Raw genomic sequence first — 23,897 nt, 5'->3', positions numbered from 1 at the left:
AAGACCTTCCAAGGAATAAGAGGTCAGCAACTAACAGTCACAGACAGATGGTTTGATAATAACAAGAGAAGAACTTGACAAAGTAAGTCAAATCTGTATTTTTCTGATATCTATTTTCCCCGGTGTCCACGTTGACTTTTGAATTAACTTTGTGTAAATTCAGCTCCGTATAGAAAGTGACATCATACAGTAAAAACATTACACAAGTTCAAAATAGACTTAAGTACAAGACAAATGTCTATCTGTAAACATCAAGTTGAAGAAAGGCACAGCATTGGTGCTTTATTTGCCTTTCAGTTGTATCATTTTAATCTGTGCCTCAAAAATATATACGAGAAAAAGGATATGGAAAGTTAGTCGCGATCGTCATGTCAGCTCTCCAGAAACGGACTGAAAGATTCCTTACAGACGTGGGCTTTCACTTCTAATGCACTACACTTACAGTATAACTCCGTTCTATACACAGAACAACGTTATCTAAACAAGTTTTTGGAGAACACGCCGTGTGTAAGACAAGAGGTGCAGTTTGTGAACAGTGGGCTAAGTTCTTGGGTTGGAGGCATAAGTCACTGAGACCTATTTACAAGGTCAATATAATGCAGTACTGTGGTGGGAGAGAGTGCAGGACTCTGGGCTGAGGACTGTGTGGGCATTTGTTCCCCCTGTGAGTTGAGGTTCAACTCCAGAGAACTATGTACAGCATCCTACTGTCCTGACATCACACGTTTACATGGCACATGTTTAAAAATGTTTTAACCGCTTTACTCTAATAAGGTTTTTTTATTATTTACAGCATACCAGTATTTTAGCACAGCTGTATGAGTACGCCACCCTGCATTTCAGTCTACATATTGTTTGTGTGTGTGGCAAATAAAACCTCAGAATCCTTTAAAAAATCTCACTTGTGAATTTGTTGGTATGAACTATCCTGATGGTTTTGGCCTAAAGTGTATTTCTAATCTTATCCACTGATTTACAACCTTCTAGGTGTGCAGCTCCTTGAAAAGAGATGAGGGTCATGAAGGTCTCACACCACGTCTTCATTATCCTTCTGGCTGTGACTGTACGATCTCAAGTCAACCCAGGTAGGAGGTGTTTGTGTGCTTTCTCACTGCAGGTATAGGGGCTAAATATCTTGCTCAAGGACACTTTGGTAGGGCCTGTTGTTGGGCAACTATATGAGTTTAAGTTGATGTAAGTGTAGTTTTCTATGTCTGAATAAAGTAGGAGCCAGTAAATATGTCATACAAGAGTTCAAAATAACCTCCTCATATTCCTGAGGGGGAAGCATGTTGACAAGATGGAGAAGGGAAGCAATTTTAGGTGGGTGGGCTTAGAATGCAAGAATGTAATGTGTGTGCATGTGCGTGTGTGTGTGTGTGTGTGTGTGTGTGTGTGTGTGTGTGTGTGTGTGTGTGTGTGGTTTACCTAATGGTCAGACAGCAAATATCCTCAGAACAGGCAGACCTTTCACAAGCAGGGGGCATTCATGGCAAAAAAAAAATTGACAATTTGTAGGCATAAGTGTAGGTAACACACGCAAACATCTACACACACTCTCACTCACACATGCGCTCATTTGAGTTTCCCATTTGGAATATTTTCTCAGTAAAAGGTTTATTTGTTCTGCTGCTCTCCCAAAGTACATGTCAGGCGTTCGCTGTGGGAAGGTGACTCCAACACAGACGTCCCTTAATTACCAGGTAGAGATGTGAAGAATACACAGTCACACTCTGGGAGATGCAGTGAGCAGATGTACAGTTTGGTCACTGAATCGTAATAACACTATAACGTGGCATATGTTGTTGCCAAACTTATCTTTATTATATAAGAGATAAAGCCAGATGATAGGGCTTTAAAAATCTCAAATGTCTCTCACGTGGTCGGTAAAGATTATGAAAAAAGATGAAAAATTAAGAGCAGGCCGTTTAGAGGACCCGACTCATTTAGCTTAGACTGGTAACCGTACCGACACAGTGATGCCTCTGTTTGGCTTTAGAGGCCTTGCAGGGCTACAGGAAGTGGCTGTTGGGGGAGGGACAAGACTTGACCACACTCAACCCGACATCCTGCAAACTGAAATGATAACAACTTGTATTGGCTGGTGATAGAATACAGGTCTCACACTCACAAACATAATCATCGTGTGAGCAGCACGTGTATCATGGATGCGTCTTGTGTTTGTAGAACTGTGTCGATATCCTCTTGGTATGACCGGTGGGCAGATTCAGGACGAGGACATCTCTGCCTCCAGTCAGTGGTCCGAGTCAACTGCTGCAAGATTTGGCAGGCAAGTCGCATGATGCTTCTTTTCTGAACTTCTTAACTTCATTTAATTTGCTTTTTGTAACATATTTATTTTATATCCATTGGTCATTAGTAGGTATGGCGGCAGACAACGTGCAATGTTCCAATATACGCAATATATTATAGACTCCTTCTTCAGTGATGATCTGTAAACTCTTAAATTCTTCTTTGAATTATCCCACATTATGCTGTGGTTAAAAAACATGTTTTAAACTGCCAATGATTTAATGTTGCAAATAGCATATGTGAAAGTTTACAAAACGATATACTTTCAAGGACCATTTAGTCATTGTCCTGGAGGTTCATCTGCTGTTGCCACGGTGAAGCAGATGTGAAGCTCAGCATACGTGAAAGTTTCATTTACTGGACCCATATCGAATAATTATTTTTTAACAACTGTTGTCCAGCAGCAATGTCGAGTAGTTAAATATGATATCATGCCAATATGAATTATGCATGGTGAATATAATAACTCACTCTAAATGTTCTTCTTCCTCTATTCATATCATGCAACATGTATTTCCCCTTTTCATCTCTTCCTCTGAATTGACACGCTCCTCTCGTCTTCTTTCTTCCTCCTCTTCAGACTTGACTTGGACAACGGCGACGGCGACGGGGCCTGGTGTCCTGACATCATGACAGAGCCGGACGGCCTCAAAGAGTATCTCCAGGTGGACCTGCGTTCACTGCACTTCATCACACTGGTGGGCACCCAAGGTCGCCATGCCGACGGTATGGGTAACGAATTCTCCCAGCGATACAGGATCAAGTACAGCCGCGACGGCAGCAACTGGGTGGGCTGGCAGGACAGGAAGGGGAGGCAGGTGAGCATCTCTAGATACGACCGTTTGTCATTGTTTCTCATTCCAGACGCGCATTTATAAATACATTTCGGTCAACACATTATCAGTTCATCTTAATTGCATCAGATGAATTCATCAAGTTGTGTTCAAGGTTATAAACTGCCTAACAATATTTATTAGTTTTAATAGTTCAAATTAACCCTAGCTTGACCAGCTACAACAGTACAATTCTACTTACAATACAAAAACTATAAACAATTATTGAATAGACTATTACAATCACATGGTCAATTCTTCTAAAATATCACGAAATAGACTTATTATAAATAGACATAGGTCCTTTTGCTATTTCATATCATAGTACTGCTAGTTTCACTATATTACAGGATCTGATCCTCCAACACTGTTTGGAGAGGACAAGGAGATAACATCTTCTTTGCAGCAGACAGAGTTTATGGGATCAATTCTTCACAGATTTGTCCAGATTTAACAAAATGTTTGAAAATAACGTATACATGCGGACACATTTCTCTCTCTGTTTGTGTCCTACGCGTCTCTCCTGCCAGGTCATTGAGGGGAACAGGAATGCATACGATGTGGTGCTGAAGGATCTGGAGCCTCCCATAATAGCTCGTTTCGTCCGCTTCATGCCTGTGACGGACCACTCCATGATCGTGTGTATGAGAGTGGAGCTCTATGGCTGTGAATGGTTGGGTTAGTCACTGCTTTCAATTATTCAGATTGCAACATCTTCACCTAATTGCACTAGCAACATCTCATGTAACATTCTTTTTGTTCTTCTTTTTTTATAATTACCAAAGTTTGAACACATTTTTTGGAGCTTACCAGTTTTATTATGACTTAATTGTCATTATATCCTATCAGCATGTAGTGAGTAAATAATTCACAACCTCTGACCTTTGACCTGCTCCCTGTAGATGGCCTGATATCGTATAGCATTCCAGATGGGCATCAAATGATCTACAGAGGCCTGGATGTCTACTTTAATGACTCTGTGAATGATGGAGCATCAGCTGAAAGGTTTGGATTTTACTGCCACAATCAGTGGAATCAATAGAATTTTAAATATTTGTGTTTTCTAACTTTATTTCGTCCATCCGTCTCTGCACTAGACTGACGAAGGGCCTCGGCCAGCTGACAGATGGTACCTGGGGTATGGATGATTTCCTCCACAGCCACATATACGGCATGTGGCCTGGCTACGACTACGTGGGCTGGAACAACAAGAGCCTGCCCAAAGGTTACGTGGAGATGATCTTTGAGTTTGACCACGTCCGAAACTTCACTTCCATGAAGGTAAGAAGTCGGTGCAGGGCAGAACATCATTAATCAGCTAAATAGTAAAAAAGTGTAATTTTGCTGAGCCAAATCAATGCACCCATCTGACAAATAGATGCTGCATATTTTATTGGAGGCATAACATCATGCAAAATAGCCTCACAGTGTAAAAAACTCTGTATAATTAGTCATGGGTACGTGCTGTGACCAGAGATCAGAGATAACATTTCTTTCAGCAGAGATTAGTCATCTCTACACCTGCTCCTGCATCACCTTCCCCCTCCATTCTGACTGTTTGGAACACTTTTGCTCCCGTTTAGTCATCGATGTCATAGGTAGAGAACAAAATGCATATTCCCCTGTAGATATTAACAAGATAACTAGTTGCAAGACACATTTATCAGTACTTTGATCATGCTTGCTTTTATACACATCCCACCTCTACAGGTTCACTGTAACAACATGTTTAGCCGCGGGGTGAGGATGTTCAGACAGGCCACCTGTTACTTCCGGTCAGGATCAGAGTGGGAGGCTGACCCCGTGACCTTCAGGCCCACTGTGGACCGCGTGAGCCAAGGCGCCCGTTTCATCACCGTGTCCCTCGGCGACCGCACAGCCAGCGCCATCAAATGCCGTTTCCACTTCAGTGACCTTTGGATGTTGTTCAGTGAAGTTGCCTTCCAGTCAGGTAAGATGGGCTCTGGAGTGTAACTTTGATTAGAATATGTATCTGTTTGAGGGGCTTTTGTCTCCTATTAAATGAACCTGTTGACTCTTTCTGACAGCATGTTTACTGCACCAAAGCGTTCTCCTGCCTGAACTCATATCCTTGAGCGTTGTGTTTTTCTTTCTCACACAGGCTCAGCCGTGTACAACACTTCTCTGAGTCCTCGCAAACACGGACACCCCACAAACACACTGCCAGGTCAATAACTAAACCCTCAATGATTATTTTTTTCTAAGGTTTTAATTCTGTTGGATTTGCTCATCGGCCAGCGGAGAAAAATACTGGAGAGACTTACAAGATAATGTATTTATGATTTTTCTTCATCGAGGTTGGAATAGTGTTACTAGTTACAGCTTGCTATAATGTATAGTGTTTTATTAGTGAAGGTAATTCCTTCAAAGACGGTTTAACTGAAATGTTTTGTGTTGGTTACACAGTGCCCCCTGCTGATAGCATCATAAATGACCGATTATTAAAATAAATGACACGTCTTCAAGCGTCAACTCTTTTGTTAGGAGATGACCCTACTCATAAAGTGGATGAAAGCAATACCAGGATCCTGGTTGGCTGTTTGGTGGCCATCATTGCCATCCTCATGACGATCATCGTCATCATCCTGTGGAGGCAGGTCTGGCAAAAGATGCTTGAGAAGGTGAGGGGAGAGTTTTTTAAGCTTATTGAATCCGTTATCAAACCAGGTTGTAGAATATTCAGGGATCGGGACTGTCTGAGGGCGATGATTATAAGATAATGTGATGAAAACCATGGTCAGGTAAACAGATAATATGTGCCATGAATTATCCCTACGTAAGTTTAATACGTAGAGAGCACATATCTGGCATCCCTATACAACCCAACACAATGTGTATCATTCTAACTTAACGTACATCATACAAGCTTCAAAGTACTTCAAACATAAATGTACTGAGAGCAAGGAAACACTCAGACTAACGAGTGAGGCCAGTGGAGAGCCCAGAGCTCTGCTGCAGGTGGTGCAAAGGGCTCACACCTGAAGTCAATCCCTTATCAATGAGGCTCCTCCCACATCCTGCTCCATCTCAGGCAGCTTATTTTGTTGTGTCTGCATATATATAGCCTGCTTCATGTTCATCGGGGAGTTTGCCTGATGAAGACCTTTTAGGTAGAAACGTTGCATGAATAAAACATTTTTGCACTTTTCAGCATGTGAAAAACGTCTCATTTTCCTCAGTGAATCACTTCCTTGTATCCAAGTATTTCCTCTTTCTGTGTGATACATCTGACATCCAAAACTGACGGCCCGTAACAGCCATGTAAGAAAAAATTCACATGCGGATTATGTCACATGAACGACAAAAAACACACCTCCACCCTCGCCGACTTACTTCCACAGGCATCTCGTCGCCTGCTGGATGATGAACTCACAGCTCGCCTGGCGGTCCAGACCCAGGCCTTCTCCTCCAACCACTCCTCTCTGTCCAGCGAGAGTGGCTCCACCTCCAATTCCACCTATGAGAGAATCTTCCCCCTCTGCTCCGACTACCAGGAGCCTTCCCGCCTTATCCGGAAACTACCCGAGTTTGCTCAGTCCACCGAACACCTTGGTAAGATGGTGAAATCACAATTCAGTAAATACTATTATATCGGTCGACTTATATAGCTGCTGTAGTGTGTCTAATTGTTTGTACATGACATCAGGGCCCAGCACCTCCTGTAGAGCCCTTGCCACCAGTGTTTCAGACGGCGCCCCCCACTACGCGGAGGCTGACATCATCAGCCTCCAGGAGTCTTCAGACAGCAGCACCTACTCCATCACCGCTGTCAACATGAATCTCTTTGCTGGCACCGATTCATCCATGAGAGAGTTCCCCAGAGACAAGCTCACCTTTAAGGAGAAGCTGGGAGAGGGCCAGTTTGGAGAAGTGTGTTCTCTTTTGTAGCTCTAATGTTTGTTGGCATCGATTTGGTATTTTAAATGTATTAGAGTCATCGAGCTGCTCTCTCCTTCCTCACAAAAAAAATGCTAATCTTCTTGATGGCTTTCATTTTAAGATGGCTATTGCTGGTAAAAGCATCAGTGTGAAATGCAATGGCTATACAGTGCATGCTGACACATAGGCAACACTTAGTTAAACAGCTGGTTTGTTGTGCCAAGTATATGATGGACTAACAAAGTGCTTTTATAACAGGTGCACTTGTGTGAGGCAGAGGGCATGCAGGACTTTTTGGATGAAGATTTGTCCATGGAGGGAAACAGGGACTCACCGCTGCTGGTTGCTGTGAAAACACTGCGGGAAGATGCCAACAAGAATGCAAGGTAAAAGCAGTTTACAGACAAACAACAGACAGAGCTGTACAGTACACAAATCAGCCGCCAGTCAAGCGGTAAATTACAATAGTTTGTCCCTGCTGTGCTGAAGGAATGACTTCCTGAAGGAGATCCGAATCATGTCTCGCCTGAGGGACCCCAACATCGTCCGTCTGCTGGCCGTGTGTGTGGACACAGACCCGCTGTGTATGATCACTGAGTATATGGAAAATGGAGACCTGAACCAGTTCCTCTGCAACCTCAGACTGAAAGAGGCCGCTGATGAAGACAGGAAGGACCAGGAGGAGAAAGAGGAGGAGAGTATGGTCAGGTAGGCTCATATCTTGACATACATTGTCATGATTATCTTGGATTACGACATAAAGCCAGACGGCCCTATGTATAAAGACAATATCAACCTTTTTAAACTTGACACCCTAAACAAACTGTGTGGGCCCCTTTGCATTTCCTGTTGCTGTTTGTTTATGCATGCAGCCGACAGCAAGTACACTATGACCAAAGCAGAATGGCAATGAAAAGCTCTACATTGTACTTATGACTGGTTATCCCTTTCTTTGTGGTCTCTTGGGCTCTTCAGCTACAGTAAACTAATTGGCATGGCTGTGCAGATTTCATCTGGTATGAAGTACTTGTCCTCCCTCAACTTTGTCCACCGTGATCTGGCGACCCGCAACTGCCTGGTGGGTAAGAACTACACCATAAAGATCGCCGATTTCGGCATGAGTCGGAACCTGTACAGAGGGGACTACTACCGGATCCAGGGCCGGGCCGTCCTGCCCATTCGCTGGATGTCCTGGGAGAGCATCCTACTGGTGAGCGCTGTGTGGAGCTGGACACATGTGGACCAGTTACACAGTAGATACAAGCATATAACAACACAGTGTCCATCATACACACCTTCTGACAATGGTGACATGTTGCACAACCCCATGGCCAACATCCTACATCCCTGTTAGTATTTGGGATCTAAACAGACATGTTTATAATGGTTCAGCCTCATCTACTGGACACTAAATATTCTCCCGGGGAAAGAGCTGGAACTCTGGGTAGAAATCGTGTGTTGGATCCGATTCAATCCCAATGCGTGTCTGATAATAGACTCCTCGATTAATTTTTTTATTTACAATTTGCTAACAATGTTGCAGCTGTGATAAACCAGCATACACATCAAGTCTTCATACGGTTGTGCTTGGATTTAAGATGTCTGTTTCCTCAGGGGAAGTTCACCATGGCCAGTGACGTGTGGGCCTTCGGTGTGACTCTGTGGGAGATTGTGACTCTGTGTAAGAAGCAGCCCTACTCCCAGCTCTCTGACGAGCAGGTCATTGAAAACACAGGCGAGTTCTTCAGGGACCAGGGCAAGCAGGTGAGCATCACACAGGTTTAGGCTGCCAATCCTCCAGAGTACCATCTCATTATAAACTCAGTTATGGTTTTATTTGTGACTCATACAAAGCACCCCATATTTTCCCTGCATTTATATCTCACCTTGCCATGTTCAAGTACTCACTGCCCCTTTAAACTTTAACGTTAATATTTTGTGTCGTGTGCCCAGGTGTACCTGCCAAAGCCGCTTTGTTGTCCTGACAGAGTCTACAATGATCTCATGCTGAGCTGCTGGAGGAGGAACGCCAAGCAGAGGCCGAGCTTTCAGGAGATACACACTCAGCTGACGGAGAGCCTGGCGTAGTCAATGGAACAGATGATTTCTCTCTGATATGAACTGTCACATTTGCTCCCTTCGATCTGAATCTAATTGGAATTAATTTGGAGATTGAAAAAAAAAATCCAACTTTTTCCATTTGTTTGAAGATGGCTTGCCACATTTGTGCTGTAAATAACAAGATATGAGGAGAAGGTATACACTTGAACAGAGCCTTATATAGTAGATGTACAAATTAGCACTATTCACACTTCTGTGTATTTATTAATATCTTCTTATCTTCTGTGCTATGTTTATTTATAGCGTTCCAAGGTAATAGGGTTTGAAATATAATTGTGTATATTTGTATTTCTTTTCCATTCATACACCGAATTATATTGCACATTTAATAGGATGTCAATACAGTTATATGTTTTTGGGGTTTTTTTTAATCACAATGAACGTGTTTATGTCTTTTTTCAGAAATTAATTAACTGTATATTGTTGAATAGTAAAAAAAAAAATGTAAAGAACAAACCAAGGATCCCTGTAAATAAAGAAAATTAAGGTTTACTACTGTGTGTTTTCTTCATAGACTAAAATGATTAGCAGTTGTGGAAGGTATCTAAGTATATTTACTCAAGTATTGCACTTGAGTATTTTGAAAATACTTCACACGAGAGACATCAACCGGCTACAAGTTATCGTCAATGGAAAAGTGCTGAATATCATGAGCTTAAAATCAAAATGCATACTGTTACATGAAGTATGCATTTAATTAGGATATACTACTTAATTCCAACACTGCATGTTGTATTTTGACACTATTCTCTGGACCAATATGTTGAGAAAAGGACTGCAACATATGTACATTTTAATTTTGGGGGTCGGGGTTAAACCCCCTTATTTATATCTTGCTGAACAGAGGATTGTGGGTCAGAAAAGCCCAAACAGAAAGGCTGTCTTGCAAACTGCAAAATAGGACCGGATGCAGTCGGACATGCTGGTATTTGTGGCATACTGCATTTTAAATGTTATGTTTTGCAACTTACTCTTTTCCCGGCATACTAAAGAGGATCGTAGGTATTGCAACGCACAGCTGGTCGCAACTTTCCTCCGCGCTCTAATGACGCGGTGAGGCTTCAACCAATCATGTGTTTGTGTTTCACCCAGTTGTGCTCCACATATATTGTTCAACATAACTGCTCAACCAGCGCTTTAGCGAAACTTTAACGACAGAAAAAATGTCGTTCACCACACGTGTCCGTGATGCTTTAGTCCCACAGCATTCACAGCTTCGCGATGGACCGAAGCTGCACTTTCAGTCGCTGCGCCTCTTTTTGCGTTTTGTGCCTCTCCGCTCGCCGTAGGACGAGCTGATTGGCCAGTTGTTTGTTGACATCCAATCACACCACGTATCTGCTCGTGCACATAGGCTGGTGTTTCCTAGCGGAATCGGACGACTATGGGTCGAGTTCATAACTAGTTTAAGACGTCGTTCTGGTCTTCGCCTCCAGACGCTGCTCGCTCGGCTCAGACATGCAGAAAGTTGTTCTTGTAACCGGCGCGAACAGGTGGGTTAAAACTGCGTAATAATGACGAAAAGACACTCGCCGTGTGACGCCTCTCACGAGCTAAAATACAAACTGAAGTTATTATTAACTTGACAGAAACGTTGTAGCGTCACTGAGGGAGAGAATCCCTCCTGGGGAGAGATTAATGTACTGCCATCATGCTGAAATAATGCTGTTGAAGTTTCTTTAATCCATAATAGATACATGTACAGTTAGCTCTTATTATCTATAGTGCATTAAAAGAAAACGGAACTCGTAAACATTGTACATCCTGTGAAGTTTTGTTTATCGTCTATGACACAATTTTTTTCCTTTTTGTATTCAATATTTTTCACTTTTCTAATATGCATTTATTCGTATGTATGCGAGGCACACCAAATGTTTCTTATCTGCCTTTATTATGTCTTCTACAAGTATTACTCTAACCCTCTGTGTTTACCAATTTATATTCTATAGTACATTTGAGTAATTACACAATTCCTTAGAGAAGTTTGTTGTCATGCCTTTGTTTTCTGCCATCTGTCTCTCTACCCAGCGGCATTGGTCTTGCCCTGTGTGAAAGGCTGCTGAACGAGGACATCCAGCTCCGGCTGTGTCTGGCCTGCAGGAACATGCAGCGGGCCGAGGCCGCCCGATCCGCTCTGCTGACCTCTCACCCCGACGCACATGTGGATTTACTGCACCTCGACGTGGGCTCTGTGCAGTCAGTGCTCACTGCTGCTCAGGAGATCACAGCCAGGTACTGATACCGAGATATGGTGATGTCATGAGGCGGTTGTTATACCTGTCCTTTACCTGAACTGTGATTATAGAATTGAGATTTATCTTTGATACATATGTGTGTTTTTCCACAGATACAACAGAATTGACTTTCTATATCTAAATGCGGGAATTATGCCCAATCCACAAGTAGATGTCAAAGCTTTGTTCAAGGGTCTGTTCTCCAGGTAACGCGCCAATGCCAGTTCCGGACTTACTTTACTTTGATTTATTTATTTTAATTTAATAAATGATGGCTGTATGCTTGTGCAAGCTGTCTATTGTCCATCCTGTTATGCAATAACGTGCCCCCTCCCTGCAGGAACATCATCAACATGTTTGCGACAGCGGAGGGTCTCTTGACCCAACAGGACCAGCTCAACTCAGACGGCCTGCAGGAGGTTTTTGCCACCAACCTCTTCGGTCATTTTCTCCTGGTACAGCACACACTGACTACACACATGAAATCTAAAAGATGATAAGATATTCTTCAATATGGCATAATATATATGTCGTCCTCATCCTTATATTGTAACATAGTAAAGTATATGCCTACAGTACGATATTGCAGATGGTTTTAGTTTGTGCAGATGCCTTTGCATACAGAGTGATTCATTAAAAATACAATGATTGCGTTGATGTGGATAAAATCTGCTTTTAATGTTTAAAATGTATTAACAAAAAAAAATCTTGTGGTTAAACTTTAGTATATGTTTTAGAAAACAAATGAAATTGAGAGAAAAGTCATGTCCCTAATGTCCTCTTCTCTGTGCTCTAGATCAGAGAGCTGGAGCCTCTGCTGTGTCAGGCAGGTCACACGTCCAAGATCGTGTGGACCTCCTCGAGTAACGCCCGCCGCTCTGCCTTCAGCATCGAGGACATGCAGCACAGAAATGGGACGGAGCCCTACAGCTCCTCCAAGTACGCATCAGACATGCTCAGCCTGGCGCTCAACAGACACAAGAACAGCCAGGTTTGTCAAGCACATAACCGGCAGATTATTGGTCCAGGGGTGACTACTTATTGCACATATACAATTACCCACACCTGAGAATGAAAGACTTTGCACGATCTCACAAGTTCATGGAAGAGCAGTGTTTTGTCAAAAGAAGGATGAAGTTTGTTCTAAAGCAGAGAGGAAGTACACATTATGAAGATGATGCTTTTGCTGTAGTCATAGGTAATGGAAGACTGTATTATGGAGAAGAGTACACACGACCCTTTCCTCTACTCTAAACTGTTTGTACAATATGGTTTAAACTAATGTGCTTTTAAGAGACGGGTTCTTTCTTTCTTTGCAGGTTTTACTCAAAAGTTCTTTCCTTCATTTATATTCTACATCTGCATCATGCTCACTTAGAAGGATTGTTTTCTGTAAGATTTCTCAAGAGTAGAACACAGACGTGGCTGCAATACATTTTTTAGCTCCTTGTTCCTTGCAGACCTAAATAATCCACCCCATAAATATAAACTCGCACCACTTACACGGCATATTTTTTAATCGGATAGTATGAGTACGTTAGGAGGAACATGAACATGCACGTGTTATGGGAAATAAATGTTTCTTCTCTTTGTGTCAGGGGCTGTTCTCCTCCGTTATATGTCCAGGACTGGTGATGACCAATCTGACCTATGGTATTCTCCCCCCCTTCTTCTGGACCCTCATCATGCCCTTCATGTGGCTGGTGAGTGAGGCCTTCACTCTACTCATCTCTGTTGGAGGTGTGTATGAACAGCATCATGTTATTCTGATACATTTGTTTCTGTGCTGAACAGATTAGGATCGTCACCAACACGTTCACGCTCACGCCATACAACGGAGCCGAGGCGCTGGTACGTTGTCGACCTGTTCTGTCAACATCTCTGTTAATATCGGCATCGTGAACACAAAGTTCTGCTCTGGATTGTTACAGCACTGGTTATTTGTACAAAACCCTGAGTCTCTGGATCCAAGAGCAAAGTATCACAGTTTAACTTCAGGACTTGGAACCAATTACACTCAGCCTCGACAGGTGCGTAACCAGAGGCCGCTGCTCCACAGACATTACACAGCTCAAGTCTGATCTTTGTGAACCTCAGATCAATGGAGACGCTTTTTAAGGAATACTGAGCAGGAAACCTTGACAATGTGATCTGCTTTACATGCAATTAATGACATCGTTGTTCTTGTTTCAGATGGACATCGATGAGGAAATGTCTGAGGCCCTCTATTCAAAACTTATGGAACTTGAGAAAGTAGTGAGAAAGAAAGAGTGAGACATGCTGACGAGGACGCTGATGGACAGTACTTTAGTGAGAGTAAATGTGAGTCGCATACAGGGAACCGTTTGGCTTTTGACACCATTTTGCACTTTATGATGAAGAACAAACATGATCTTACTATTTTAATTCTTGCAAGTTGTACCATTGACTTGTGTTTCTTTTCTGTCTGTTGTATTTCCTTCGTTCATATATAGCCCAACGTTAGCTTCCAACTTCAGTTGTTTTCATTTGCGCTTCAAAAATTATAAAAGTGGTGTTCATTTGTGAAGATTATCTTGCTGAACAAAACATGCTATTATCATAAGCTTGTATGCCTCAGTCATTTTTTCCTTCAATAATCTTAAATCCATTGGAAAAGTCTGATTTGGCTTTTTGGCCTACAAAAAGAAATCCTCCCTGCGACACGAGCCTTTTTCATATGTGTATATATAAATATCAGACGCATATGTTGTGTCTCAATGAAGGTTAGTCATTCACACATCTATGCCCTGACCTCCCACTGTCAGTAGACCAATCACCAGCAGGAGTCTCCCCTGCTTCTTTCTGGTTGCCGTGTAGAAACCATCGCCTGCTGCATTTTCACCTGATATCTGTATCATGTTTCTTTGACATCAGGCTTCAAACTTTAATTAGCGGTTTGCGTCTGGTCGGGTTTACTGAGACCAACCGACCACCAGCACTGTCCGCTGTCATCAGTGGCTTCCTTCACCACAAATAATGAATGATGAGGCCGTGAGATGAAGCTTACTGCTGAGGTCTATAATGGAGCAGTGTCAGAAAAAATCAGATGTTTGAAAAGCCTTGTGTGATACAACTCTGCCTTTCACAATCTTATATGCACAGGTTTTGTTTAATATCCTCTATCTGACATTGTAAATTCAACTGCTGTGGCAAAAGACCTTTCTGGGTGAATGTGTTCCTCGAGCTGAGCTGTTTCTGGCGGACATGCTCAGCTCTCACATAAATTTGCAAGATATCTTTGCCTCCTGCTTGAGATCAACTCCTGCTTCTTGTCTTTTTCATTTTATTTAAAATATCTATTTCTGCTTTATTGTGGAGATACAGAAAAGGGTCACGTAGAGAAAATGTGCGTTGAAAGCCATTTCAGAAAAATACAACGAAATAACTTAACCTTTATCACGGAAATATTCAACATTTGGCATTTATTATTAGATAGTTTCATTGCACCTCAGCGTTTGACCTTGAGTGCAGTGTTGTTCTCTAAAGGGCTGAGGAGAAAATGAGCACGTCATAAACACCCCGATGTGCCCTGGGCGCTAATGGAGTTGTATTCTTGTATTTAAAATGACACCCACGATTTGAAATACTGAACTTACATGAAAAGATGCCTGAATGTGTTCAGTGCACTGAGAGCTGCGTGTGCAGAGGGCCGACTTGTCAGACATGTTACCACCAGCGGTATCTCAGCAGGCCCCAACTGGCCCTCACCACAGAGTGTGAAGCTTTTTATCAACTGACAAATCCCACTTCATCTCATGATATGCCGGCCTGGTATCAGAGAGTCATAGCTGCACATTCAAGGTGCCACTGGGGTTTTACCAGCAATACTTGTGTAGGAGCCATGGTGACCTTACTCAGGCACTATAAACTAAAAGAGCCATGGGTAGGATTTAAGACAATATAAAATGCACTTATTCAGGCAAACCCTGTGTTATTATATCCTCACGTGTTTGTGCAGCATCATGTTGTACAAAGCACCGCTGGTTTACTGCTGCCGCACATCACCGGCCTAATGGGAGACTATTAGAAGCTTCCCTGGCGTGTAATTTGCTCTCAGAAATTAACACCCGGATTATTCTACGAGGACATGACAGCAAATAGTTACATAATGTAAATAAAAACATTGCGGCCACGGTGTCTTCAGATTGGTGCGCGCCGCCCGATGTCCCGGATGGTGCTCCCACCGGAAGAGAAGGGGCAGCTCTCCCAGCCATCTTGTGGCAGCAACCAGCGATTTGTTCGCATCAAGCCTCGTAGAATCGGAGGTGAATCCCGCTGAAGGGGCGCCATCATGCCCGGACACCTGCAAGAAGCCTTCGGCTGCGTCGTAACCAACCGGTTCGACCAGTTATTGGACGACGAGTCCGACCCGTTCGAGATCCTGAAAGCGGCGGAGAACAAGAAGAAGGAGGGGGCCGCCGCTGCCTCCGCCAAGTCCGCGGCTCAAGCCGCCAAGCAGCCGAAGAAGGAGTCACAGAAGGACCGAAAGAACCCGCTGCTGGACAAGAAGGAGGAGTCCCAGGCTCCGGTCCCACTGAAGAAAGAAGGTACAAGAATCCACCTGCTCTCTCGCTCCGGTGCTCGGCTCGTTCATTTTCATCTTTATTTCCCTCATCAACTGTGATGCGCGTCTCCGGTCAGCTCCGTTAAGCAGATGCTGACCCGAGGGAAACACAGCGGGAGGTCAACCTGACCAACTGAGGTGAGCGAGGGGGACCCAGCAGTTGAGGTGTAGCCCACCTGCAGGGCTCGGAGCAGAGCCCGCGGTCGCAGCCATGTCTCCCCCTCAGCATCCTCCGTGAAGGGGGAGCGTGTGTCTGCTGGAGGAGGATGCTGCTCCGCGCGCTGCAGCGGCTGCAGGCTTTGCATGGCTGAATGCGCAAGATGTTCACCTGTGCACGAGACACACGGCTCTTTGTTTGAGTTGTCTCCCTTCTTTTTTATTTTTTTTATTTTTGTGAAGCTTAGTCGTCTACAACTGAGCACCGAAACAACAGCACACCGAGTAAATGGAGAGCGGCCCTCTGGTAGCCAGTAGTGCCACTAGGATGCTCTGTACGTGCAGCGTGTTGTTGTTGAGCGGCTGACCTCAGGGGCGCTGCATGGCCTGCCCTGCACCCGGTGGTCCTGATGAGGGGGGGGCCTTTCACTCGGTAGATGAGTAGTTTAGGAGGAGCAGGAGGAGGTGGATGTACTCTCCTACATATTGATGGAGCTTTTTGGCTGATGGGTGGGTAACCTGCCAGAAAAAGATGCAAGTATACCTCAAACGACTACATGAAGGAGTTATTTAGCTCAAACTAATGATTTCTTTCTGGAGGTTTCACTGCATTTGTGTGGTCCTGTCATTGTCAGGTGTAAGGCGAGTGGGACGGAGACCAGATCAGCAGGGCCAGCCTGGTTACCAGAATCAGGGTGGGCAGGGTGATGGGCGACCTGGAGACAAGAGGCCGGACCGGAGGCCTCCTCGCGAGCGCCGTTTCGAGAAGCCGGCCGAGGACAAGCCCGAGGGAGGCGGAGAGTTCTCTGCAGACAAGTGAGTCGCTGACAACGAGCACAGCAGGCCGACACGCTCGAGTCTTTCTGGCGTGATCACAGGATCAATGTGGTGCTGCATGCAAGTGTTTGATATGATCTTAGCTAACTTCAGCCTCACCGCACAGCCTCTAATACTTTTTAGTTTTTTTAGGCTTTTGCTGACTCTGACGTCATTACAAGCTCATGTGACAGTCATGCAAATCTGCTCTCGTTAAGTGCTGATCACAATAAGTTTTTTGTTTGTTTGTTTGTTATTTATTGTTTGTTTTTGTCCACCAGGCCTCCTGGAGACCGGCCCCCCAGAGGGCGTGGTGGCGGACGAGGTGGGCGTGGTGGAAGAGGGCGGGGCATGGGCCGAGGTGAAGGCTTTGACTCCCGTGGGAAACGAGACTTTGACAGACACAACGGCAATGACAGATCGTGAGTCCTCAACCAAGACCTTAGATATGTGTGTGTGTGTGTGTATATAAATATATATATACATACATACCAAAGCACCCTTCTTGAGGTATTTAATTGATTGTGTTTTCCAGGATCAGGTTGGCCTTTTAACATTTGTGTTTATTTTAAACTGAAGTCTGGAAATGTCGAAAAGGCAGTTACATTCTACACAGTTTAATTAAATAACATAAAAAATGAGGGGTTTTAGAAACACTGTTAGTTGTGAGCTGTGAGTACTTTACTTTAGGCTGCATATAATTGTGTGTGTGTTTTCCTTTGCGTTTTCTCCAGCAGTCAGAAAACTGAGGAAAAGCGCAGCGGCGGCGGCGCACACAACTGGGGCAACGTGAAGGAGGAAGTGAGGTGAGTTTTCCAGTGCAGACACACGGCCTGTTTATCTGATCGTTACCGTCTGCAGGATAGTTATGTACCTCTGAAATGTGTACAGCCTTTGTTGACTGCGTGATGTCTATAGAAAGTGGCTATTTTTGAGTAAGTGCACCAGTTTCAATGCAACATTTGACAGAATAGTTTTGCGTATCGTGTTTTGGGGGTTAAAAGAAAAAATGCTGTTTTATTTTGAACTGTTTAGCTTTTTATCATTCAAACAAGTGTGTAATATAATTAGGTAGAATGGGAGCGGTATAAAGTGTATTTATGCATTCGTGAGCTAGCTTGGAAAGGTACCACTTAAGAGATGAAGTTTCAGCGGCAGGCGATGCGTTCGTATCGACGAGGCGTGTCTTTGTTCCCAGTGAGGCTGAACAGACTGCAGCTCCAGAAACGACCCCAGTGGGAGAGGAAAATGCACCTGCCGGCTCTGAGAACAAGTGAGTATCCATTTCCTGACAGATGTTCAAGTTACAGGTGATATCAGGATGTTCAGCTGATGGATCTCTTTTGTTGAACATCACCCATAAATAAAGAAATAAGGATCAAACAATGTTTTGTTTTTTTTCAAGGCCGATGCTAATTATACGTAAGCCAATAAACCAGATTCCCAACAAATATCCAAATGTAGTAAAAATGTAAATCGTTGATCATGAAGGGCAACTACACTGCAGACTGGATTCTCTTCTGAAAAACAGATTGAAGACTCTCATGAACAGGACACTTTGAATTGAATATTTTAAATAGCTGACGGTTACATTACGAGCAGACACTCTGGGTGTGTTTGTGAACTTCAGCATACTGGATTTGGGATGTTTATTGCAACTTAAATTAGATCTTCTTTATGTTTGACACACGGGAGCAGCCTCAACCGTCTCTCCGTGGTGCTGATAGGCTGTTACTCGTGACGTGGAACCAATCGGATGGTGCCGAGGGCGGGACATTGAGCGAGACCAAGGTGGTGACTACAGACGAAGACAGGAGGCTCCATCAGAGCCGGAGTAGTGCACTTTTAAATTAGTTTTTTTATCAAGAATCAGCTTTAAAATATGATTCCAATAATCTTTAAAAAGCTGTACATTTATCGGCCGATGCCTCGTTTGAAGCTAGTCGTGTCATCACACTGGCAGTTTCCTTTGGATTCTGCAGGTTGTGCTGCAACACCAACGATATCTCTGCATTTGAGCTTTTTCATCACAAAGCTTGAGCGCAAATGGGATAAACATTGTCTCTGACCTTCTGGCCTTGGAAGTTTGAGGTTTACTTTTCTTTGTTGCCGCTGGCTTTCCAGGGAGAACGAGGTTGAAGAAGTTAAAAACGAAGGCCCCAAAGAGATGACCCTGGACGAGTGGAAGGCCATGCAGGACAAGGAGCGCACCAAGGTGGAGTTCAACATCCGTAAGCCCAACGAGGGAGCCGACAGCCAGTGGAAGAAAGGATACGTGCTGCACAAGTCCAAGAGTGAAGATGTAAGTATGAAGTCTGGTGATTCATAATATTATGGAGCAGAGAAACCTTCTCTCCCCTCTGGCTGGTGACACCCACACGGCTCCATCACACAAAGTCACGTGACCTCAACCCTTTTACAATTAAAGGTTGTGTAACATTTGAACCAGTCAAACGTATTATATTGCGACTTAAACATCGCAATTTGACAGGTTAACAAATAATTAATGTGTGTATATTTACATTTTCTATCACAGTAGTAAAAAGACCAGAAAAAATATAGACTTGGCAAACTTAACCACCGACTAAACGTCTGATTAAGGATTATTACTCTGTTCATTGTTTAAGTCTAAAATCGCAACAATACCCAAAAGTTATATATGTTTTTTCTTTCAATTTAATCATTGTTTTTTTTTTGTGGGGTGGGGGGGTATTTTGAGTGCGCTAACTCAGTTCTTAGCTTTTGTGTCACAGAAACGTGACTGACTCGTCTGGACGCTGCGTGTCCCAAAGAACTGCTTACACCTCTTATGGTGACTTGGTGATGCACACATCTAGTTATCGATATTGAAGATGTTTGTGTCTCCAGCTCTTCTGGAATGAGTGAGATGAAACCCCCTCTGTTGTCTCTGACTCTCAGAGGCCTGTTGGTGCTTTGATCGACGTCGCAGAACCGGAAGCAGAGCCGACCCCCGTGTTCAACAAGGTGCCTGCACATGTGCATTTATTTAATTACTGGTTTCCAAACCGACCCCTCGGCACACAGTGAAGGTAACGTCTCACATGCTTTCATCGTCTGTTTGCAGCAGCTGGGCACCCCGGATGATTCCACCGACCACCACTTCCGCAAACCGGCCAACGACATCACATCTCAGCTGGAGATCAACTTTGGAGATCTGGGCCGCCCCGGGCGTGGCCGCGGGGGAGCTCGCGGTGGCAGGGGAGGCCGCGGTGGTGGAGGCGGTGGTGGAGGGGCAGGTGGAGCTGGAGGCGGAGGTGGAGGCGGAGGCGGAGGTGGCGCTGGAGGCAGCAGGCCAGCACGCGGCGGAGGACGGCCCGAAAAGGTAACAATAAATGCTGCTGTTCCTTTCAACAACAACAACAACGGTTTAGCGTCTCTCACAAAGGATTTCTCTACCCGGCTGGGAACAGGCTGCAAAATCACGAACTTGGAAAAGCTCCTGTGGAACCACTAAGGCATTAAGGCCATGCTCCATGGTGTCAAACTCTCCGACTGACCTCATGTCAGTGGTCGGGGGCATCTGTCGTAATGTGGCCAAAAGCTGGCATCAAATTAATTCTCTTACGCTATTTTTAATCTCACAACTTTCATTCTCAATTAATGTGATGGCTATTTTCTAATTTAATCAGTTAATCAGTGTGTGGTCAATAACATGTTGGAAATGCCCGCTCACAATTTTCTAAAGAATATTCAAAATTCTTGTTTTGTTTGACAAACAATCTGAAATCCAAAGATATTCAGTGTGCAAGAGAAAACTAAGAAAACAAGCAGAACTTCACATTTGGGAATCTGAAGTCGGTACATGTCTACTATTTTATTCTTGCAGACTACTTCTGTCATTAAATGAATCATTAAATTAAATCAGATTTTTACTGAGTCAAATATTCATACTAATTTCAGACTGTATTTAGGGGAAGTTCTTGTACCACACCTTTTCTGTTTTGACAACATTAAATAAAAAAACTCTTTTTAGGAAAGCATGTCTCCATTCCAGAAAGTAAACTGTGTTTCCCACAGGATTATGAGAGATTATGAGGAAGTTTGTAGACCTTTTGACTTAACAATTCAGATGCTAGATCCATGAAGAACGGTGTGCTCTTGTTCCATCAGTGGTGGAATGTAACTAGTTGAGTATTTCCAGTATTTCTGTAACTTTATACCCCACTACAGCTAAGAGGTAAATATACCGGTGGTACTTTTTTACTTCACTACATTTATTTGTCAATATTAGTAACTAGTTGGGTTACTTTGCAGATTTGTATTTTTGATACTAAATCTGTGGTTCTTCTATTGTGATCAACCCCAAACAGTCATTTTTGCTGAGCTCAAGTAAATGATTTATTCATAAACACGTTGGTTGTATAAATATAAATCGGGATGACACAGCAAAAAAAGTCACACTCAAAACACGATAAATGAGACGGGGTCCGTGTTTCAAGGCGGGTCGGGTGGGTGGCCGGCTTTTAGTTTTGCACAGTCTGGGTAATTAATAGGAGCCACTGAGTGGTTCTCATAAGAATGTCAATAATCTAAAGTATGATAAGCCATTAATGTTCCTGGTTTCTGTGTGCTTGCTCCTCCAGGCGAGTGGAGTGTCAGTCCCCAACGTGGATGATCCCGAGGCCTTTCCAGCCCTGGCCTAAAAGCTCTTTTTCCACCACCAGCCCACCGATCCGCCCTTCCGGGCCCCTCCTCTACGAGGCTTGCATGCTTACATCTTTAAGTATATAAGAAAACAGAAAAAAAAGATTTTAAATGACAAAGACTCATCCCATACCACTCACACCCCCAGAGGACTAAATTGTACCTGTTTTAAAGGAGAACAAAAGACAAAAAGAGAAAAGGACCTCTTGTTACACTGAAGTTTTGTATTTAGGAACATGAAAGCAGGGATGTTTTCATACTTATTTTTTTTGTTCAGAGATTATGCATATGTCATTGATATTTTTTGTTGTGCTGCTCGAATTACTGCATTTCTGCGATTAGGTTGAAGTGTGTGTCTCTCTTCCTCTGAAGCGTTTGTGCTTTTTTCCTCATGGTTCAGCTCAGTATTATGCGGTCATCTTAGAAAATACTTTCTACTGGAGTTTTCCCTCCCAGTAATCCACACTAATGTGGTAGCACTACAATACATAGGATACGTGTACTAGATATCTGAAGTGCGGCTAAACGTGCATTTACGATGTGATTACTCTGATCCTGACTCCCATCCCTTTGCGAGGCACAAAGTCAGGATGGGTAACCAGACAAAGAGACTTCCTACTGAAGCTTGGTATTTTTCTGCTTGTTGTGAAGTGAAAGTAACTGCCTCTTTTCCTTTTTGTTTTGATAGCTCGCCTTTTATTTGGTGGACCAGTGGTTAGTGATGCTTTGTATTCCCTGATCCAGATGTGCTACCTGTGTTTTCAGGGTGTCCCAAGGCCCAATGTGTATATCTTTAGGCTGGTCCTCGTAGGGCGGACAGACTGTGCTACTTTTACTCAAGACCACTAAGCAAATATTGTATTCTTTTTGTTACAGGTGTGTGTGTGTGTGTGTGTGTGTGTGTAGGTAAGTGTGTGTGACAGATTGTGTGAATTTGACAGCTAGTTACTTATTTAAGTATTCTTCTTCACTGAACTTGCCACTGAAAATAGAAGACAAGTTCTCTGCTGAATGGTTCATCCTGTCCATTAAGAAGTGATTGTTGAAATCTGAATGAGAATGATACACTAGACTGAGGACATGTCTTGCTTTTAAAGTATCTCTAATGTCTTTCTCTGAGCACTTTGTTTTATCGGCACCAGTCTTCTAAAGATTGTTTCCCCCTCATGTAAACCATATTTGCTGTTTTTAATTTGTATTTTATCAGTGCATAATTTGTCTGAAAGGAATGTTGGCGTCATTGTGAACAATCCCCAGCTCCAGAATGTAACGTAAGCTTGCGGTGCTTTAAGCCACCTGTGTCAGCATTTCCAGTGAGCATTTTGTTTTAATGAAGCGGGGTATGTTTTACATTGGGTGGGGTTAGGGTTCTGAACAAGATGGGGTACATTTAAAGCTTTACATGCTGTTCTGCAAATACTTGCTGGTGATGAACTGATGCAGACGGCTGGAGCCGTTTCCCTGTTGGACTGTTGGAGCCCCGTGACGGTTAAACGTTCTCTGCAAACATCCCTGTTCTAATAAATTGCTTTAGAGGTGTTACATGTATTCTGCCAATTGCTGTTGGGTTGTTTAAAATCAATACTGTGGTTTTAAAGGTGTAAACAAATGTGCTGTTTATTCTTCATTGCTTTAAGCAGTAGGAAGCTGTGATGTTTCAAGCCGATGCCTTCGTAATCTCATATAAACTTGAGGGTGCGGTAAACAACCAAGCAGGGTTTGATTTACACTAAATTGCTGGTTTATTAGGTATAACTAACACAGATTTGATGAGGCTTAAGTTTTGAGCTGATGTTACCTCTACATGGAGATGTACATAATATTTAGATTGCCATTAAGTGAGTTTGATATAATGACTTTAACTCACAAACTACAGCCTCCCAAATGACTATAAAGTTGAGTTGAACAAAAAACTGAACATAACTGTATAAGGGTGTCATGTAATGCCTTAAGGCACGTTTAGGCACCAACGTTAGTTTCATTGAGATTTAACTAACCAATTAACTTAACACACTAACTACTGAACAGTCTGGTACATTGTGTATTATCTGTACGTATAGATAAATAGATGGATGTATACTTTTATTCATTTGGTTGTGGCAGCAGCAAGCAAAGTTACAGTGTTATAAGTAATGGAGTCTGTCCATTGTAATACATGCTGTGGGTGTCGTGAGGGGTTCCCGGAGCGTCTCCTGTGGTCGCAAGTACGTTCTGGTCAAGATGGTTCACTCCTTTCCGTTTCCGTCATCGCCGACGACAGGTTACGTCACTTCG

General features: G+C 43.4%; 3 protein-coding genes across 4 annotated transcripts; all 3 read left to right on the top strand.

Moving 5' to 3' along the window:
• The first annotated feature begins 1,009 nt into the window (after positions 1-1,009).
• ddr2b (discoidin domain receptor tyrosine kinase 2b) lies at positions 1,010-9,659 on the top strand. Its single transcript, XM_056421046.1, has 16 exons — positions 1,010-1,085; positions 2,188-2,290; positions 2,894-3,131; positions 3,677-3,824; positions 4,049-4,151; positions 4,244-4,427; positions 4,857-5,097; positions 5,269-5,334; positions 5,652-5,788; positions 6,509-6,719; positions 6,814-7,037; positions 7,305-7,432; positions 7,536-7,754; positions 8,022-8,256; positions 8,661-8,810; positions 9,000-9,659. The coding sequence occupies exons 1-16, from the start codon at positions 1,010-1,012 to the stop codon at positions 9,132-9,134; spliced, it is 2,598 nt and encodes an 865-aa protein (XP_056277021.1). The 3' UTR covers positions 9,135-9,659.
• Positions 9,660-10,533: 874 nt separating this feature from the next.
• LOC130198049 (3-keto-steroid reductase/17-beta-hydroxysteroid dehydrogenase 7-like) lies at positions 10,534-14,681 on the top strand. Its single transcript, XM_056421097.1, has 9 exons — positions 10,534-10,660; positions 11,196-11,399; positions 11,515-11,607; positions 11,742-11,856; positions 12,198-12,392; positions 13,000-13,104; positions 13,196-13,252; positions 13,333-13,431; positions 13,595-14,681. Exons 1-9 carry the CDS (start codon positions 10,626-10,628, stop codon positions 13,673-13,675), a joined length of 984 nt encoding a protein of 327 aa, XP_056277072.1. The 5' UTR covers positions 10,534-10,625; the 3' UTR covers positions 13,676-14,681.
• Positions 14,682-14,848: 167 nt separating this feature from the next.
• On the top strand, positions 14,849-23,162 carry serbp1b (SERPINE1 mRNA binding protein 1b). Of its 2 annotated transcripts, none has more exons than XM_056421096.1 (9): positions 14,849-15,969; positions 16,778-16,958; positions 17,240-17,380; positions 17,693-17,764; positions 18,157-18,231; positions 19,083-19,260; positions 19,878-19,943; positions 20,047-20,301; positions 21,563-23,162. In XM_056421096.1, the coding sequence occupies exons 1-9, from the start codon at positions 15,714-15,716 to the stop codon at positions 21,620-21,622; spliced, it is 1,284 nt and encodes a 427-aa protein (XP_056277071.1). In that variant the 5' UTR covers positions 14,849-15,713; the 3' UTR covers positions 21,623-23,162. The 2 variants fall into 2 exon arrangements, with proteins under 2 accessions (XP_056277071.1, XP_056277070.1); XM_056421095.1 differs by having other exon boundaries at positions 14,856-15,969; positions 20,044-20,301.
• Positions 23,163-23,897: the final 735 nt, after the last annotated feature.

The sequence above is a fragment of the Pseudoliparis swirei genome, chromosome 8 (assembly GCF_029220125.1).
Source record: "Pseudoliparis swirei isolate HS2019 ecotype Mariana Trench chromosome 8, NWPU_hadal_v1, whole genome shotgun sequence".
Taxonomy (NCBI): domain Eukaryota; kingdom Metazoa; phylum Chordata; class Actinopteri; order Perciformes; family Liparidae; genus Pseudoliparis; species Pseudoliparis swirei.
The sequence above is the reverse complement of the archived record's forward strand: the minus strand, read 5'-3'. Positions and strand labels throughout refer to the sequence as shown.

Excerpts from the sequence above, each read along its gene's own strand:
- serbp1b (XM_056421095.1), top strand. The coding sequence starts at position 15,714 with ATGCCCGGACACCTGCAAGAAGCCTTCGGCTGCGTCGTAACCAACCGG. Across the intron at positions 19,944-20,043 it reads CGACCCCCGTGTTCAACAAG|CAGCTGGGCACCCCGGATGA; the intron begins GTGCCTGCACAT and ends GTCTGTTTGCAG. Across the intron at positions 20,302-21,562 it reads GCGGAGGACGGCCCGAAAAG|GCGAGTGGAGTGTCAGTCCC; the intron begins GTAACAATAAAT and ends TTGCTCCTCCAG.
- ddr2b (XM_056421046.1), top strand. The coding sequence starts at position 1,010 with ATGAGGGTCATGAAGGTCTCACACCACGTCTTCATTATCCTTCTGGCT. Across the intron at positions 4,428-4,856 it reads GAAACTTCACTTCCATGAAG|GTTCACTGTAACAACATGTT; the intron begins GTAAGAAGTCGG and ends CCACCTCTACAG. Across the intron at positions 6,720-6,813 it reads TCAGTCCACCGAACACCTTG|GGCCCAGCACCTCCTGTAGA; the intron begins GTAAGATGGTGA and ends ACATGACATCAG.
- LOC130198049 (XM_056421097.1), top strand. The coding sequence starts at position 10,626 with ATGCAGAAAGTTGTTCTTGTAACCGGCGCGAACAG. Across the intron at positions 11,608-11,741 it reads TTCAAGGGTCTGTTCTCCAG|GAACATCATCAACATGTTTG; the intron begins GTAACGCGCCAA and ends CCCTCCCTGCAG. Across the intron at positions 13,253-13,332 it reads ACAACGGAGCCGAGGCGCTG|CACTGGTTATTTGTACAAAA; the intron begins GTACGTTGTCGA and ends GGATTGTTACAG.